This window comes from Phocoena sinus, chromosome 20 (assembly GCF_008692025.1).
Source record: "Phocoena sinus isolate mPhoSin1 chromosome 20, mPhoSin1.pri, whole genome shotgun sequence".
Lineage (NCBI taxonomy): Eukaryota > Metazoa > Chordata > Mammalia > Artiodactyla > Phocoenidae > Phocoena > Phocoena sinus.
This window is the reverse complement of record NC_045782.1, coordinates 667,507-684,642: the sequence shown is the minus strand read 5'-3', so window position 1 is coordinate 684,642 and position 17,136 is coordinate 667,507. Positions and strand designations below refer to the sequence as shown.

Here is a 17,136-nt window from a genome sequence, read left to right as displayed (position 1 = left end):
ATGTTTGGCTGCGTTGGGTCTTTGCTGCTGCGCGCGGACTCTCTCTAGTTGTGGCGGGCAGGGGCTGCTCTTCATTGCGGTGCGTGGGCTTCTCATCGCGTTGGCTTCTCTTGTCGCGGAGCATGGGCTCTAGGCCCGCGGGCTTCGGTAGTTGTGGCTCGCAGGCTCTGGGGCGCACGGGCTCAGTTGCTCCACGGCATGTGGGATCTTCCCGGACCAGGGCTCGAACCTGTGTCCCCTGCATTGGCAGGTGGATTCTCAACCACTGCGCCACCAGGGAAGTCCCGGTGTGTTCGTTTCTGCTTTATAACAAAGTGAATCAGCTATTGTTTTTCACCATTGAGAACGATGTTGGCTGTGGGTTGGTGATATATGGCCTTTACTATGTGGAGGTAGGTTCCCTCTATGCCTACTTTCTGGAGGGTGTTGAATTTTGTCGAAAGCTTTTTCTGCATCTGTTGAGGTGATCATACAGTTTTTCTCCTTCAGTCTGTTAATATGGTGTATCACATTGATTGATTTGCGTATATTGAAGAATCCTTCCATCCCTGGGATAAACCCCACTTGATCCTGGTGTATGATCCTTAGAATGTGCTGCTGGGTTCTGTCTGCTAGTATTTTGTTGAGGATTTTTGCATCCATGTTCACCAGTGCTATCGGCCCAGGCTTGTTTTGAGTGTTAAGTGAGCGCAGGTAAAAGCACTTAAATCGTCAGGTGCTGAATCGACGGTTGTGATTTTTATTGTTGGCGTTGACATCCTTCGCTTCTTGGGACGTCGGCGCCCCTCCCAGCTCACTCTGCCTGGACGTCCCGTCCACCCTTGTGGCTTGAGTCTCGGGTCCATGTGTGAAAGCAGGCTGCTTCCTCCGGCCAAGGACACTTGCGTCCACTTTGCCGACGGACAGTCACCCTGCAGGGACCTCCCTTCACCCCCTCGGTGGGTCCCCTTTGGTCCAGCTGCTTTGGAGGGGACTGTCCCCCAGGGGCCCCAGAAGGAAACGTGTGCAGGTTCCTGTCCTGAAGGCCGACCACCCAGACGCCCCCCTGACTTTGAGCAAGTTGGCCCGGCTGGCTTTCGTGCCACAGGGACAGGCAGGCAGCTGTGGAGACGGCAGAGGCGGGAGGGAGCTGAGGGGCCGTCCTCAACTTGGCTGCGCTGTCGGCTGCTGAAGGTCGAGATTTCAGGCGTGACGAGCTTGAAAAAATAAAGGCAGGCTTCTGTGGCTAAAAGTTAAAAGCTGGAAAGTCTGTTTTTGGTGGCGCACTGGGGGGTAGGGCTGAGGGCCCAGGACCCGGTGGGAGCGCCCCGCGGATGGTGGCGCTGGGCCACGTCCGCAGGCTCCCTGCCCTCCGCGGTCCCCTGTGTCATGCAGTGGGCGACCCGAGTGTGTGCCAGGCCGTGGGCAGAGGAAGCCAGGGCGGCAGCGGGCCGCGCGGGCTCAGGGCCGCCCCTGCCCCCGTGTTTGTCGTGTTTGCCGGGAGAGGCTGCTTCCGGGAGCACCTTGTGGTCCGTCCGTACAGGACTCGCAGGGTGGATGCCCCACGGGGCTGGGCTGAGGACCCCCGGCTGCCAGCCGCATCCCCCTATCCCCCCTCCTCCTGACCCCTCCACCCCGCTCCCGCCCCGCACCGTGACCCTCCGCGCAGGCCTCACGCGCAGGCTGCTTCTCTCTCCGCTGCGTAGGTCGCGAGATGGGAACATAAGACCCGAAAGCTGAGCGGGGCCTTCGGGTCCCCCCACCTGGCCTGCTGCACCCTGGGCGGCGCCATCCTGCTTCTCAACGTGCTGCGCTCCCACTGGTAAGGCCCCCGCCCCCCACCCTGCGCGCCTGCGGGAGAGGCAGCCCGACCGCACGGAACCCCGTCCCCTCCACGAGAGTCCCGGTCGCCCGGGAAGGCTCGTGCGGGGGTCAGGCGGCACCCGGGACGTGGAAGGAAAACGGGAGCCGCGAGCTGTTGGGGGGCGGGGGGCGCGAACGGATGGACTGTTGGCTTTCACTGTGCAGGGGCTGCTCTGAGCTGGGCTACCCTCGCCCGCCCGGCTCTGCTGGCTGAGAGGTGCCCGCACGGAGGGCAGCGAGCAGTGGCCTCGGGGGCTGGGGGAGAGGACAGCCCGGTGGGCTCTGTGTCGGCTCCTGAAACCCTCCCGCGGGCTTGGCTGCTGGTGCGTTTGTACTGCACCCCGGCCTTCCTCCCCCAGTTACTCTCTAGAAACTCAGCCTGGGGGGAGAGGAGACCCAAACGGCCCCACCTGGGCTGCAGGCCAGCCCAGGTGCTACCCTTCGGCTCGATTGATTTTTTTTTTTTTCCTGTCTTCTTCCCTAACGAGCCTTTGCAGACACTCTGGCCCTTCTGAATGAGTGAGTGAATGAGTGAACGGGTGAGCGAACGCGTGAGTGCCCGGGTGGGCACACTCCACCCCGCCAGCTGCGTTCTTCCTGGCAGCCACCGAGGAGGCATCTAAAGCGCCCGAAACCTGCTGCCTTTCCCCGAACAGGATGTGCTGTTCCCGGTTCTAAACTTCTGCGTTCTTGGCTTCCTGAGTCCAAGATGTAAAGAGAAAACCCCAGTTGGGCTCTCTTCAGCCTGGTACCTGGTAGCCCAGAACCCTGGGCCAGCCCCAGCTGCTGTTTCTGGGGGGTGGAGGCTGACAGTCCCTCCCGCCCTGCAGGTGGGCTGCGCCCAGGTGGGCAGCCAGGTGGGGGCCGGGGCAGCAGAGGGGCGGAGGGTGAGGTGATGGAGAGCCCGGCGGCCCAAGGGCTGAAGGGGGCCCCCTGGGGCCCCGACCCAAGCCCCCCCTTTGCCAGCGCTCGGCAGAGGCAGGTGGCTTTAGACGAGCCCCTCTCCCTGTCTGTCCTGCTTCTGTACCCTGAGGGCCAAGCCCCGAGGGCCGACGGCCTTTTCCTGTTCTTCCTGTTTCTTCTTGTGTCCTGGGCCCTTAGGAGGCCTGGGAGGAAGTGACCCCAGGTCCAGCGCCCTCCCCACCGTCCAGGCCCCTGTGTCAGTGCTGGCCAGGCCTGGTGTCTGGCTGAGCTGGCCACCCAGGGAATCTGGGGGGAGAGAAAGGACGCCCCCCCGCAGGCCTGTTTCCTCTTCTCCCCTCTCGGGTCCTCCTCCCGGTTGCCCCCTGCTGACAGGTCTGGGTGGTCTGGCTGGGGCTCTGCGGAGGGGCTCTGCGGGAGTCCCGCCCCCTTCCCTGGCACCCTTCACCTGTCACTTTATGTGGTTCCTGCAGGGGTGTAGGGGTGTGTGTGTGTGTGTGTGTGTGTGTGTGTGTGTGTGTGTGTGTGTGTGTGTGTGTGTGTGTGTGTGTGTGTGTGTGTGTGTTGAAACACACATTACTAAAATTGACCGTTTCAGCCATCTTAAGGTATAGTTTTGTGATGCTCAGGACCTCACCATGTGAATGGGTGTCCATCAGTCATGGGCTGAGGCACAGCGGACAGGAGCCGGGCTGTGCTGGGGGGAGCAAGCCTCCCCCCACACCTGTGTGCTCGTTGCCTGAGGGCAGGTCCCTGCGTGTGCACTGGTGCACCGGCGGGGTGTCGGCACGGGTGGCTCTGTCCCTGTGGCCATCTGGGTGCCAGCCGTTGCTGACAGAGTCCAGCTGGAGCTGCTCAAGGACACGGTCAGGACAGGCCTGATGGCTGAGTGGCCGCACGAAGGAGCAGTGAATGGGGCAGACAGACGGGAACAGCTCACCGCAGAGCAGGCCGGGCAGCCGGCGCAGGGGGAGCACATAGAGGTCGGGTGGGGCCTCCCCCAGGTTCATGGGCGGGGGACAGGACTCAGCTCCTGTGGCTGCAGGACCGAGGCTCTCATTCTGGAGTCTGTGCCCTCCCCACAGCAGGGCGGGCGCCTTCCTCCAGGCCAGCGGGAGAGTCTCTCTGACCTCCAAAGCCTCTTTGAAAGGGCCCCAGGGTAACATTTTCGGTGAAATGCCCCGACCTCGCACCACCAGGTACTGGCACCCCTGGTGTTCACAGGGCAGCCCACCCTCCAGGGGAGGGTGAGCCTGGTTATCAGCCTGGGCTCCTCCCCCTTCCTTTCCCCAACCGGGGGGATTTGTAAGACCACAGACCCTCTCTTAGCTGTGATGGGTTTGGGGAACACTTTGGAAAGGTGATGTGTTGATCAAATGTACAGAATCAGTACAGCATCGGAGCCCTAAATTCCACGATTTTTCACAGGTGGAAAATGTTACCCATGTGAACATTTTTTTTGATTTTGTGGTTGTATGCTTATTTTAATGTGTGTTAGAAAACACAAGTGAGCCTGTCAGATGCTACTCTCGTGGACAGTTTTGCTTGGTGTGGGCTGAAGAACGGGGAGCTTAGTGCCCCGAGCCTGAGACGGTGTCGCGGCCACGTCCCCGAGGGGCTGGGGTTCCCTGGGCTTATCGGCTGCGGATAGAAATGGGCACCAAGTGGGACACCCCAGCCCACCTCCACCCATGTTCCGGGGTTTCTGGGGAGCAGAATGCAGACAGGTTTGTCACATTGGTGACCAAAAGCTCAGTCCAGGTTTTAAAAGCAGAACTAGAGACATGGATGAGCCTCTCCACTCACACCCCCAGCGCAGAAAACCCCAAAAGAAACTGCGTCTCCTCCGTGGGATCACAGCTCTGGCCCCGCCCAGCGTGCCTGTCCTGCTTCATCTCATGGTGTCACCCTCAGTTCACTCCCCTGTCCCTCCAGCTGTCCCTGAGCTCTGTGGGCAGAGCCCAGCGGGTCACATACCTCCCAGTGTCACCATCACAGGGGTGAAAACTGAGCCTGGGGCACCCAGGTCTGTCTGAACCCAGTGTCACTCTTCTGCCCGAGCCCACGGCACTTCCATCGGGTCGCCATGCGGTGCCCCCAACTAGAACTTGTGGCCGTGGGTGCACCAGGCTGCAGGCGGCCTAGCGATGGCCAGAGGGGGCCCGGCATGCCTCGCTGCCCTAGGTTTGGGGGTCGGGGGTCAGCCTGGGCGGGGGCTGAGCGGAAGTGGGTCATCTGCGTGGAGGCCTGAGCGCCTCCCCCATCCCACTCACACACACTCGCTCTGCCGCGTGGTCCCTAGCACTCTGGTGGCCAAGGAGCCAGGGGCCTGCAGGTGGGCTCTGCTGGGCCAGGGCCCACCTGCTGCCCACGCCCGGCCCCTCCCACTCCACTGCCTGCAGATAGGAGAGGGGGAGGGGGTGGAGGCTGCTGGTCTCTCGGAGCTGGGGGTGGGGAGGTGGGGCACGGCTCGGCCACCTAGCACAGCACTGCGTGTGCGCGGCCCTGAGCCAATCCCAGCGGCTCAGCCTGGAGCAGCAGGGTGACCCTGAGCCCAGGCAGCAGGAGGGGTGGGTGGAGAGAAGGGGGTGTGGGCAGCGTGACCGGAGGCCAGGTGTGCCCTGACACATGTGTGCCACTGTTTGACAGGTCACCATGCAGGCCTCTGCCCACGGCGTCCTGTTTGCTGTTCAAACAGACGCTTCTCCCTCTCTCCCTGCCCCCCTTCTTCCTTTGCGGGGAGGGGAGGCGAGGGGAGGGGGCTGCTTTTCCTCTGGCTACTGAACACGTACTGGGACCCCTTCTGCCTGGCGCGGGCTGGGGCCAGGGAGGTGTTCGGGGCAGGAGGCGCCGCTGTTCTCACGGGCTGAATGTCGTTCGGGCAGCCCCCCCGGCAGCCCACTTCACTCGCTTTCGGCACCCGCCTTGCCCCGAGTTCGACACTCCTGGCCCGGCTACTCTGGGGGCCCCAGGGGGGTGGGGCGGGAGGGGCAGGGTGGCCCCTCTGCACAGCAGTGACGTGTCTCTCCCGTCCCCTGCCCCGCAGCTTCACGCAGGCCATGCTGAGCCAACCCAGGATGCAGAGCCTGGACAACCCCTTGGCCTACCGCATGGGCCTGGCACTCCTGGGAGTGGGCGGCGTGTTTGTCCTTTCCAGTTTCCTGGCTCTGGGCTTCACGGGGACCTTCCTAGGTAAGACCCGCAGGGCGGGGGGCCGGGGCCCGGCTACCACCAGCTCCAGGCCGCCTTTGCTCCTCCAGGCCTTGGCCTGCCCTGCTCCGCTTGGGAGGCCGGGCTCTCAAACCCCATCCAGCTGCTTGGCCGCCAGGAAGGGCGGGATTTCTGTTCGCTGTGTGCGGGCTGCGAGCCGGAGCTGGCAACACATGGGGGGCGCTGTGCCTTCTGCTTTCCCCACTGCCTGCGGCTCCGGTGCTTTGGGGCTGGGAGCCCAGTGCTGGCCTGGCTGGATGTCCTCCTGACGTCAACTCCCAGCAGCTTGGAAGCTCGGGAAGGGGAGCAGCCCGGGGGCGGGGTGGGGGCTGCAGGGGCCAGGGCAGCCCCGGGACTGGGGGAAGGGGAGGGGGCCACTGCCGCAGAGAGCGCCCTCCGGGCACACAGGGCACAGGGAGGTGACCCGGCTCTGACGGCCTGGTGAGGGGCTCCTGGGTCCTCCTCCCCTCGCCCCAGCCAGCTGTGGAGTCTTGGCCTCCATTCCCTGCAGTGCCTGGGGCGGCCTGGGGCTCTGCGGGCTGCAGCAGGGGTCCCACAGAAGACCCTCGGAAGGCAAATGAGACTTGTCGTCCTCTGGGGACCAGCACTTGGGCGAGGACCTGGCAGCAGCTGGAGGGAGCCCGGTGCTAGAGGAGGGTGTGCAGGTGCAGGGCCGCGGGCGGGAGGGCAGGGTGGCTGGTGTGCAAGGGCCAGTGGGGCCAGAGTGGAAGGCCAGCTGGGGGCCACGTCGCACGTGTCCCGAGAGCCATGCAGGGGACTGAGGTGTCACTCCCGGGGAGGAGGGGGCCACAGGCGTGGTCTCCCAGCAACGAGGAGGCGACCGGTGGGGCCGAGCCGGGATAGGGGGCAGGGAGGAGGGGGGGACCACGGTGTGGGCCTCGTGGAGGGGGAGGGAAGGGTGGTGCTGTTGCCTCAGGTCAGGAGGGCCGGGGTGAGCAGCCCCACAGCAGAGGGCGGCAGGCTGGGGCAGCGCAGGGTCTGGAGGAGGGAGGGGGAAGGGCCCAGATGCCAGCTGCCGCCGCGGAGAAACGGTGTGGAAACTCAAGGGGCCCACAGACTCTGGGATGTAGGGCATGGCAGCCGCTTCCCTCCGTGAGTCACCCCAAAGCTGGTCTCTGTGCCACCAGGAAGAAAGGTTCCCGCGGCTCCCCGGCCCCGAGCCCTCTGTCCCCAGACAGCGATGACGCCGCTGCCACTCCTGCCCTACTTGTGCCTGGAGCTCAAGGGACGTCGGGGAGAGGGGGCCTAGTGAGCAGTGCTGCGCCGGACACTGTGCCTGTGTCTCATGCCTCTAGGGGAGGCTTCTCGGGGCGGCCACACGCTCCCCTGTGAGCGGCTCCAGGCCGGCTGGTGGGGTCTGGGGTGGTGGGCAGCCTGGGCGGGGGGGGGCAGAGGGCGGAGATGGAGGCAGAGACGGTGAATAGCAGGCAGGCCTGCCTTGGACAGTGTGGGGGGAAGGGTCTACAGGAGGGGATGTGAGCTGAGGGAGATGGCAGAGGAGAGGTGTGCAGGGAGCAGGCAATAGGCACCCCAGGCAGGGGGGAACGGCGTGTGCAAAGGCACAGAGGCAGGTGGGCGTGGAGACTCAGTGGCCTCGGCCCCTGGGGACCCAGGCCCCTTCGCCTGGAGATGGGGTGGCCAGGGTGTGACCCCCCCCCCCCGCCGCCGTCCTCCCCACCCTGTGCACAGGCGACTACTTCGGGATCCTGAAGGAGACCAGAGTGACCACGTTCCCATTCAGCGTCCTGGACAACCCCATGTACTGGGGCAGCACAGCCAACTACCTGGGCTGGGCCATCATGTAAGTCCCGGGCTCCCTCTGTGCCACCTGGGCGATGGGTCAGCTCTTATACCACCGTGGAGCCCAGGGCACTGGTCAGGGTCCCCTTCCTAGAACAGGGGTCGGTTACAAGAGTGGGAGGTCCCCGAGCTGCAGGCAGGTGAAGGAATGGCTGTGGCTGGGGGCCCCACTGCCTTGTTCATGGACACTGAAATTAGAATTTCACATAATTTTCACGAGTCACAAAATATTCTTGGGATTTTTTAAAACAATTAAAATTTTAAAAGCTGTTCTTGGCCCGGGGCCTGCAGGCTGCTGACTCGGTGCTGGAACGTTTGGGCTGGGAGGCTCCCTGCCCACGGCCAGGCTGCAGGGATCCGCACCCTGCAGATGAGGCCCCGTGCCGACCTCCGTCTGCGTCGCCGGCTGTGGGTGCCAGCAAACGGCCCGCCATCAAGGAGGCTGGCACAGGGCATCACGCCGCGTGCCCCCCAGAGCAGCTCCGATTTGTCCATTTTCTGGATGAGGACTTCTTCCATAGAAAGTTGTTTTTGTAGAAAGTGTTCTGCTTGAAAACCACTTACCTAGAAGGTTACTTACCAGTGCTCCCAGAGACCAGAAGGGCAACAGGACCCAAAGGAATGAATCAATGGTGGAAGGCCTGGAGCGAGCGAGACGTCCCCTCCCAGCCCCACCTTCGGGGGTGGCCCGGGATCCAATCACTGGGCTTTGAGTGACGAGGAGCTAGAGGGGCATGTGTGGGTCTGCGGGACACCCCCCAACCCCAGCCCCACTTCCGACCCTGCCCACCTACCTTCAGCCTGGCCCCTTTCACCTGGACTCAGGCAGTGGGATCCAGTGGGGCAGGCTTCACATCCCCGACTTACCCACTCCCACATGAGACTGGCAGGGTAAACCCCATGCAGGTCCCCCTGCAGCCTGCCCTGCTAGCACACCCAATGTTCCCTCCCACTTGGGTCTTTCCAAACCCAACTGGAGATGTCCCCTCCTCCAGGAAGTCCTCCCTGACCACATGCCCCCAACACACACACACACACACACTCACGTCCTTTCTCTGTGCTCAGACGGGGCCTCCAAGGGCAGAGCCACACAGTGGGTCCTCTCTGTGCCCCAGCAGTGCCTGGCACCCAGAAGTGAGAGGTCGCTGCCTCCTCAGGGCTGTCAGGCCAGGCTCTCAGGAACATGTGAGGGATCCTAGGGGGGCCAGGCTCCCACAGACCCCTCAGGAGGACAGCAGCCATGCGGTGATGAGGAGGGGGCCTCGGCTGTGCTGGGGATGGAGCCCTCTGTCTGAGTGCTCATTAGAGACAAGCCATTACCCGGGGCGCCAGACGCTGACCCAGCAGGGCTGCCCCAGGCCTTCCGCAGCCCATCTGTCCCCGACCTGCGGCCCCCACGGATGGGCCTTCCGGGTACCCAAGCAACCAGGTGTGTGGGAGCCCCAGAAGGCCCAGAGCAGCGGGATTCTGGGGGCACCAGGAACTGGGCCTTCTCTCTCTGGGCCTGTCAGCCCGAGTGAGACGCCCCCTCCCCAGTATGCACAGCCGGGTCCCTGGGACCAACCCCACCTGCCCCAGGCTCGGGGCCAGGCCTGGGCTCTGGCATGTGGGTCCCTGTGGACCTCAGTTTCCTCATCCTGCAGTGTGGGATGGTCATCTCCACATAGGTTGTTAGGTTGCGACAGGTCCTGGAAGGTGGGAAAACTTGACATGGACGGAACGGAGAAGGGCCCATGTCGGGGTTGACCAGGCACCGGCTGCCCCGACCCTCGCCTCCGTAGAGCCTAGTTAACTCAGCTTCCCAGGCAGGGGCCGTCAGCCTTAGGGATATGGTGGCCACAGAGCCCTGGCCCTGAGGTCCCCTGGGGGGTTCAGCCTGCCCCTCCCCAGCCCCTGGGCTGCCTGGCTGTGCGGGGTGAAGCCCTGCCCACTCAGGAAACAGCGCCAGGGCCAGTGAGCAGAGCCTCAGGAGGGCAGATCTCATTTCAGCCCCAAAGCATCTGTGGCCTTGGCATCTCCACGTGGCAGTGCCGAGGGCCAAGTGGCCCAGTCCGCCTCTCAAGCTTGATTTGAATGGAGCCCGTGGAACGGGAGTTGGCGGTTTCGTAGGGGACACTTACCCTTCGCTGTTGCTGGAGCCCCCAGATGGACAGTGTGATGTCCCAGCGGGAGGGGAGTGGGCAGGGCAGAGGGTCCCCAAAGGGTATTCGTGTGTCTTCCAGCCCCTGTGCCTCGGGGCCCCTGGCCTGGGGCTCACGTTCCCCTCTGGCTCCTGGGCTCCACCAGCCAGCTCAACCCACCTCTCTCCTCCCCGAACTGTCCTATGCAGGGGCTCAGCCCCCACAGCAGTCACCAGGAGAGAGCCCGGGAAGGGGCCCAAGGGACGCTCCGCCTGGCTTTGGCGGCCCTGGGCCCATTTCTAGGAAAACAGCTGAGAACATCACCTCTGGTTGGCAAGGAGAGCGTTTTTGCCACCGGGACAAGCCTCCTGTGCAGAAGACACGCTGACCATTCAAGTGATTTGGGGAGGGCTAGCCATTCCGTCCTCACCCACATCACTGTTCTGAGCTCCTGACTGGAGCTGGAGGCCTGTGGACAGGGAGCCAGGCCCAAACGGGCAGTGGCGAGCTAGTCCCGCGGGTCAGGGCCCGGACCGTGAACCCCGGTCCGAGAGAAGGCTGGACCCGGGCCTGCCCCTGACCCGCGTTTCCCCGCAGGCACGCCAGCCCCGCCGGCCTGCTGCTGGACCACGGTAGTGGCGCTCACCTACACGGTCGCCATCCTGTAACGAGGAGTGAGTAGGCGCCATCTCGGGCCGGGGCTGCCGTGTACCGTCCGCGTCACCTGCACCAGCCCTGCCTCTCCCTCCAAGGCCTTTCCTGGGGCCTGGGCAGCTGGCCACGCCGAGTCACCGTCAGGGTGGCAGACGAGCAGCTGGAGAGCAGGCACGGGGTGGCCCGGGTGCCGGGCAGGTGGTGCTGGACCCTCCTGCTCCCACACGGACCCCCTCACCCTGTCCATGCCGGGTGGGGGTGCCTGGGTGGCAGCGTCAACCTCGACGCCAGCTGAGCAAGCCTCTCTCCCCACCCCCGCAGGCCCTTTCACCGCTGAGAATCTACCAGCAGAAAGCCTCCCAGGCCCACAAGAGGAGCTGACAGGACCGCGGCCACTCCGTGGGGGTCCCCACCTCGGGCTTGCCCCGAGCACACGTCCCCTCGAGGGGAGGGGGAGAGTGGTGCCTGGCCTGGGCCGTCCAGTGCTCTTGGAAATGTGGCTTGGGGGCCTGAAGGCACCGTGTGGCCCCAGAGCCCCCTGCCCTGCCAACCCCCCACATCCCTGACCAATAAAGGCGCCTGACCCCCAGCCCCATCCTTGGTCTCTGTCTGTCCAAGCCAGGGAGGGGCAGGCTGGTGTCTGGGAGGGGGTCCTGTGAGCCAGGAGCGGCGCCGCCATCCACAGCCAAATGGGGGGGACTGCCCAGGCCTTTGGGCCTCCTGTGCCACCAGCTTCACCCCACTTCTGCCCCTCGTGGGGGGCCAGCGGGACCGGGCCCTGCCTCGGCTTCCTGGGTTGGAAGCACTGGGCCCTCCCCCACCCCTGCTGAACCTGGTGTCTCTGGGTACTGACATTTCTCTCCTAATCCCATCGTGGGACCTCGTGTGGCCACAAGGAGCAGCTGTGGGGTCATCCGGGGCCAGGTTGCCGGGCCTGACCACAGAGCCACAGGGATGGGGCAGGACCCGCCTTTGGGCCCGGCCCTCCCTTGCACAGGCCCCCAGCCCTCCAAGGGCACAGAACTCGCCTTTCCTCCCTTCAGGATGGCAGACGGGTGTACTCTATGTGTGGCGCCTGGCCCTGAGCCTTGCGTTCTCACCTGTGAAGTGGCTGCCATAGCCGTGCCCGCCCTGGGCACCGGAGCTGCTGGGCCCCCACCCCGCCATGGAGCACCCCAAGGGCGCCCTTTGGTGTCTGGGTTCCAGAGGTCTCCCGGGCTCGAGGGGCCACAGGAGGCACAGAGGCTGATCTTAACCCAACGCCTCTGCTCACATACCTCCAGGGACAGGAAGCTCACCCCTCCGCGGGCACCGCTGCACACACATCCTCCCCAGCCCTTCAAGGACGTGCTGGCCCCCATGGCCTAAGCCCTCCCTCTGTCAGGGCAAGACCAAGCACCTCCGGGCCTCTGACCCGCGGGTCACGCCGCCGTGAGGGGTGGGCCCGGAGTGGGGAGGGTCAGCTGTGATGGGAGCAGGCCCGCAGCTGAGGAGGGAACTGCCGAGGAAGCGAGGTCAGAGGGGAAACCCATCTCCGTTTCAGCCCTGTCCCTCTTCGTCAGGTGTGGCTGTGGGCCGGGGTGACACAGGACCCTCTGGGCGAGGAGCTGCTGGGGGTGGGGCCCGGGCGGCAGGCTTGGCGCTCAGCACAAGCACCCCTCCACACGCCCCCTGACGGGGCCCCGCCCGGCACTCCTCAGACACGGCTTTCAAGAACCTTCTAAGCCACTCTGTGCCCGCAGACCAGGCTGTGGTGGACACTTCCTGCCTTGGGGTCCAGCTGTCCGACCCCAGCCCACCCCCAACGTTTGGGTTCCCCATTCCACTTGGAGCTGGAAAATTGCTTCATTGCAAGGAAATGATACAGGCAGGCGCTCAAGCATAGGAAGAGAGATCACTGGTAACATCGTAAACCTGGACAACCTAGAACTAATGCAAAGGGGGGGAGGGGGGCACACTGCGGGGAAAGAACGACAGGTGTGCTCAGGGCCTAATGAACTTGGCTGACCTGGGAGAACAAGTCTTAGAACCCGGCATCTGTGGGTGGGGATGGGCCCAGGTGCCAGGAACCGAAGGTTGAGAACCCAGGCTGGGCTCAGTACCCACCACTGTCACCAGCTGGAAGGGGCCGGACCTGGGGTGGGGGGAGGGAGGCTCTGACTCTAGGGCTGGGTCCTGGCCCACTGACCACCCCAGGGAGAGCTGTGTTCAAACCCTGGACCCTGCAGTTTAATAGCTGTGGGCCCTGGGCAAGTCACTTCCCTTGCCTCAGTTTCTCTACCTGTAAAATGGAGAGAATAATAGTTCCCACCCCTCACGGGTGCCACGAGGAAGGACCTTAACAATGCCTGGCATGGAATACGTGGAATAAACACCTCTCCTGGCCCCCCTGCAGAGGGTGTGAGATTTCTGCTGAATCACTCGTCATAGAGGGCTGGCCGAGAAGCCCATGAGAGTCCAGAGGCCCTGCGTAAACAGCTAGGGGTGCGGGCTTGGCAACCCCAGCGTTGCCCACAGCTCCGACCTTGCGTGGACCGCGTGGATGGGTGGGTGGCAACAGCGAACAGCCCTGGCTTTCTCCCAAATCAGAGTGCCTCGCCTGTCACCACGGGGAGCGATGGCTTCTCCATGAGCTCCCAGGCCAGAGCTGGCCAGCTCCGGCAGCCTTTCGGCAGCAGCCCACTCCTGGTTACTGATCTACCTGCTGCCCCCGCCCCCCGGTTTGTCCTGCAGCCTCGTGGGTCATTTACTATTGTTATTACTAGGGCCTGCCCCTACACTGTTCGCAAGTTCTCAGCCAGTCAGAGCCAGACCGCCATCTTCCAGAAGAGGAACCCGAGGTCCAGAGAAGGCCGGAGACTGCTGTGATGGCCACACAGCATTCAGGCTCACTCTGGCTTCGAGACCAGCTCCCCTAACTATAAAAATGGGAATGTTGGCCCACGGGACTCCAAAGGCACAAAATGCTATGGGGAAGGGAGGGGACATTGGCCTCAGACTGACTAAGGGCAAACCTCTGGTCCTTCCAGTCTCCGACAGGAAGATGACCGGACAACCTCTGGCTGAAAACCCCTGCCAGGATCCAGCGGATCTTTGGTTGGGAGAAAGCTGAGCCTGCGGTAGAACGCGGGGTCGGGACGCTCTGGCTGCGCTGACTCCAGCCCTGAGCGTGGCGCTCACGGCTCCCCGTTCTGGCGGCGGGGCCTCTGCTGCACTCTGGCGGCCGGGGCGCGCGGCGCCCACCTCGCGCTGGCACGGCCGCCCGGGAGCAAAACCCGCCTGAGACGCGAAGGGGCCTACGCTGGGCCAGTTCGCAGAGCTGGTGAGAAGATGGGCGGAGCCCGGACGCGGTGCCTAGCACCAGGCAAGCACATGCCATCACGCTGCCCAGTGCCGTTATTCTCTGGGGAAACGTCCCAAAGAAAGTGAGTGTGTGCGCGTGTGAGTGCTGCGGTGGCAGGGGAGTGGGGGGTTCTTTGCCCCAGGTCAGAGGCACAGCCGGGACTGTGTCCCCGACGCCCTTAGGGCCGCTGAGCCCCGCGCAGCGGAGAAGCGAAGGGTCCGCGCGCCCGTAGCCGCAGGCAGACCCTGTACCGTTTTCCTTCCCGAGCCCCGCGGGCGGGAACGGGCAGCGGCCCGCGGAGGTGGAGGGAGCGCGCGGCGGGGCTCGCGAGCGTGCGCACCGTGACGCGCAGAGGCTGGGCGGGCGCGGGGCGGGGCGGCCACGCGGGCTGCATATAAGGGCAGTCGCTGGGCGCTGAGAGGCAGAGGTTTCGTCCCGAGCTCGAGCCGCGCCGCTCTGCCCCGTTCCCCCAGCCACAGTCGGCTCGTCTCGCGGCCCCGCGCCCGCCCCCGCGGTCCCTCTGCTCAATGAAATTGGCCGCGATGATCAAGAAGATGTGCCAGAGCGACTCGGAACTGAGTATCCCGGCCAAGAACTGCTACCGCATGGTGGTCCTTGGCTCGTCCAAGGTGGGCAAGACGGCCATCGTGTCGCGCTTCCTCACTGGCCGCTTCGAGGACGCCTACACGCCCACCATCGAGGACTTCCACCGCAAGTTTTACTGCATCCGCGGCGAGATCTACCAGCTCGACATCCTCGACACGTCCGGCAACCACCCCTTCCCCGCCATGCGGCGCCTCTCCATCCTCACTGGTGAGCCGGGACGGCCGGGCAGCGGGCAGGGGAGGGAGCGCGCCGCCGCAGTGCCGGGGACCCCTCGTCCCCGGACGCCTGGGCTGGAGGCGCGGCCGCGGAGAGTTCGGCGCGACCCTCGCGGCGGCCGGAGCCCCGGCGTCGAGAGGCCCCGAAGTCAGCCCGCTTAAGTTGTCCCCTGGCGGCTGCCCTCACCCTCTCCTTTTCTGCTCCCCGTAGGAGACGTGTTCATCCTGGTGTTCAGCCTGGACAACCGCGACTCCTTCGAGGAGGTGCAGAGGCTCAAGCGGCAGATCCTCGACACCAAGTCTTGCCTCAAGAACAAAACCAAGGAGAACGTGGACGTGCCCCTGGTCATCTGTGGCAACAAAGGGGACCGGGACTTCTACCGCGAGGTGGAGCAGCGCGAGATCGAGCAGCTGGTGGGCGCCGACCCCCAGCGCTGCGCCTACTTCGAGATCTCGGCCAAGAGGAACAGCCGCCTGGACCAGATGTTCCACGCGCTCTTCGCCATGGCCAACCTGCCGCGCGAGATGAGCCCGGACCTGCACCGCCGGGTATCGGCGCAGCACTGCGAGACGCTGCACAAGAAGGCGCTGCGGGGCAAGAGGCTGCGGCGAGCGGGCGGCGACCAGGACGACGCCTTCGGCATCTTGGCGCCCTGGGCGCGCAGGCCGAGCGTGCACAGCGATCTCATGTACATCCGCGAGAAGGCCAGCGGCGGCGGCCAGACCAAGGACAAGGAACGCTGCGTTATCAGCTAGGAACTCCCGCCCCGCGCGGACGCAGAGCCTCAGGAGACCCTCTTGTCCAAGAGTCAAGTGTCCGGGCCGTGCGTCCCGAGCCGCGTGCGCGCGCGGACGGGCGTCTTCCTTCCCAGCACTCCAGCCTGTTCACTGGGGAGACTCAAAGAAACCGAGAAGGGACCATTATCTGCTCTGGAAGGAAAAAGAGCTAGCTGAGCCCGGGCTCCCGCCACGTCCGATCCCCCGTAGGCGCCCGCTAGCCCCACCCGCCCAGCAGAGGTTGAATTTGCCTTGTTTCTCACAAAGACCTAAGAATGGGGGTGGGAATGGGAGTTAATCAGCCACCACTGGGCTTTCAGAAATGGGTCCTGCCAGCTGGAGGGCCAGGACAAAACGGGGCATTATCTGTGATTGGGGGTTGCCACGACAGCTGGCCTGAAAACTGAGGGCGGGTCCGACCTAGGGAGTGCCTTGTTTACACGTGTACGCTACTGCACAAAGCAGAACAGAGGACTTGCACTTTATGGTAGTTCTGGTGTCGCCGCCTGACGCGAACAAAACCTTACCTTTGAAGTTAGTCTTGTCACTGGTTTTTTAATATAAAATAAAATAACTTAAAATGGAAAACCATGCTTCCTCTGCTTTTCGAAATAGGGGGAAGGGGGAAAGGGGGAGAAGGGAGAGGCGGGTTTCTACTTCTGTGGAATTAGACTCCCCTTCCCCAGAGCTGGAAAATAATCCTGGCTTTCTGAACACAGCTCCAGCCCTCCTGGGAGAAAAGGCTCCACAAAAGTTCCAGCTGGACTGGATGCCTTTCCGTTTGGGGAGCCACTCCTCAGAACGCCAGGACAAAAACAAAGCACTTCAGGGTCCTTCCTAGAGATGCATCTTTCCAGCTGTTTACCTGCCTAGGTTGCCCACTAGCCCAGCCCCAAGGGCCTCCGGGACCGGCCAGCGCCATCCTATACTCAGCACAGGCCCAGGGCAACAAAGTGTCACCAAACCTGGAACCCGCAGACAGTTCAAGGGGTCCCTCGGGCCCTCTTCTGTGCAGGACCCTCATCCTGAGTCGGCTTCAGGCTCTGCCATGTAGCCACCTGGATCCAGTCACAATGAGCAGCCCCGGCCCCTCCGGCTCCAGGAAGCGCTCGCCACCCACTTGGGGTCCAGCACCCCCTCCCTCAGCAGTTGAGGGCACCCAGTCCCAACTCGGGACCCAGCTCTCTCTGCCACTTGTAACTGTGTACGCCTGGGGCAAGTGACGCCTGCCAAGCCCCAAATTCTCCGCCCGTGAAATACAGAGAGCAGACGCCTCCGCTTGGGGTTGCTGTGAGGGCCACGGGCGACGTCTTACGTGGTGCCCGCCAACAGGCATCCAAGTGAGGTGTCAGTGCTGTCCCGGGGAGGGCTTTCAACCGTTCTGGGGGACTGCCCACCACCAGGGCCCAACCCACCTCTGAGAGGAGGAATGGCAGCCCCGGGGGCCCCCGGGCCAGCTGCACCCTGGGGATGGATGCCACTCCCGGGAGGGTCAGCCCATGTTCACGTTGGTCTAGCTGATGTGGCTGTGTGTGCTGGGGGCTGGCGCGGGGGCACAGAGTGGAGGTGCCCACAGTCCCTTCTGTCTCCTCTGAGCAAAGCAGAGGTTTTCCTCTCAACTATCCGA

At 64.0% G+C, this 17,136-nt stretch overlaps 2 protein-coding genes across 5 annotated transcripts in view; both read left to right on the top strand.

Annotated features, from left to right (window-relative positions):
- PEMT (phosphatidylethanolamine N-methyltransferase) overlaps window positions 1–11,160 on the top strand; it is a 47,470-nt gene extending 36,310 nt beyond the window's left edge. For 3 of the 4 annotated variants that reach the window (XM_032616459.1, XM_032616460.1, XM_032616457.1), the window contains exons 4-8: window positions 1,686–1,801; window positions 5,810–5,955; window positions 7,684–7,795; window positions 10,512–10,588; window positions 10,890–11,160. In XM_032616459.1, coding sequence (XP_032472350.1) covers window positions 1,686–1,801; window positions 5,810–5,955; window positions 7,684–7,795; window positions 10,512–10,588; window positions 10,890–11,134 — 696 coding nt within the window. In that variant the 3' untranslated portion in view covers window positions 11,135–11,160. The remainder of the gene's footprint in view (window positions 1–1,685; window positions 1,802–5,809; window positions 5,956–7,683; window positions 7,796–10,511; window positions 10,589–10,889) is intronic. The other variant, XM_032616458.1, reaches the window with a different exon arrangement.
- Window positions 11,161–13,872: 2,712 nt separating this feature from the next.
- RASD1 (ras related dexamethasone induced 1) lies at window positions 13,873–17,063 on the top strand. Its single transcript, XM_032616461.1, has 3 exons — window positions 13,873–13,993; window positions 14,385–14,724; window positions 14,944–17,063. Exons 2-3 carry the CDS (start codon window positions 14,439–14,441, stop codon window positions 15,486–15,488), a joined length of 831 nt encoding a protein of 276 aa, XP_032472352.1. The 5' UTR covers window positions 13,873–13,993; window positions 14,385–14,438; the 3' UTR covers window positions 15,489–17,063.
- The last annotated feature ends 73 nt before the right edge of the window (window positions 17,064–17,136 follow it).

Coding starts and splice junctions, on each gene's coding strand:
- RASD1 (XM_032616461.1), top strand. CDS start 14,439: ATGAAATTGGCCGCGATGATCAAGAAGATGTGCCAGAGCGACTCGGAA. Junction 14,725..14,943: donor GCGCCTCTCCATCCTCACTG/GTGAGCCGGGAC, acceptor TGCTCCCCGTAG/GAGACGTGTTCATCCTGGTG.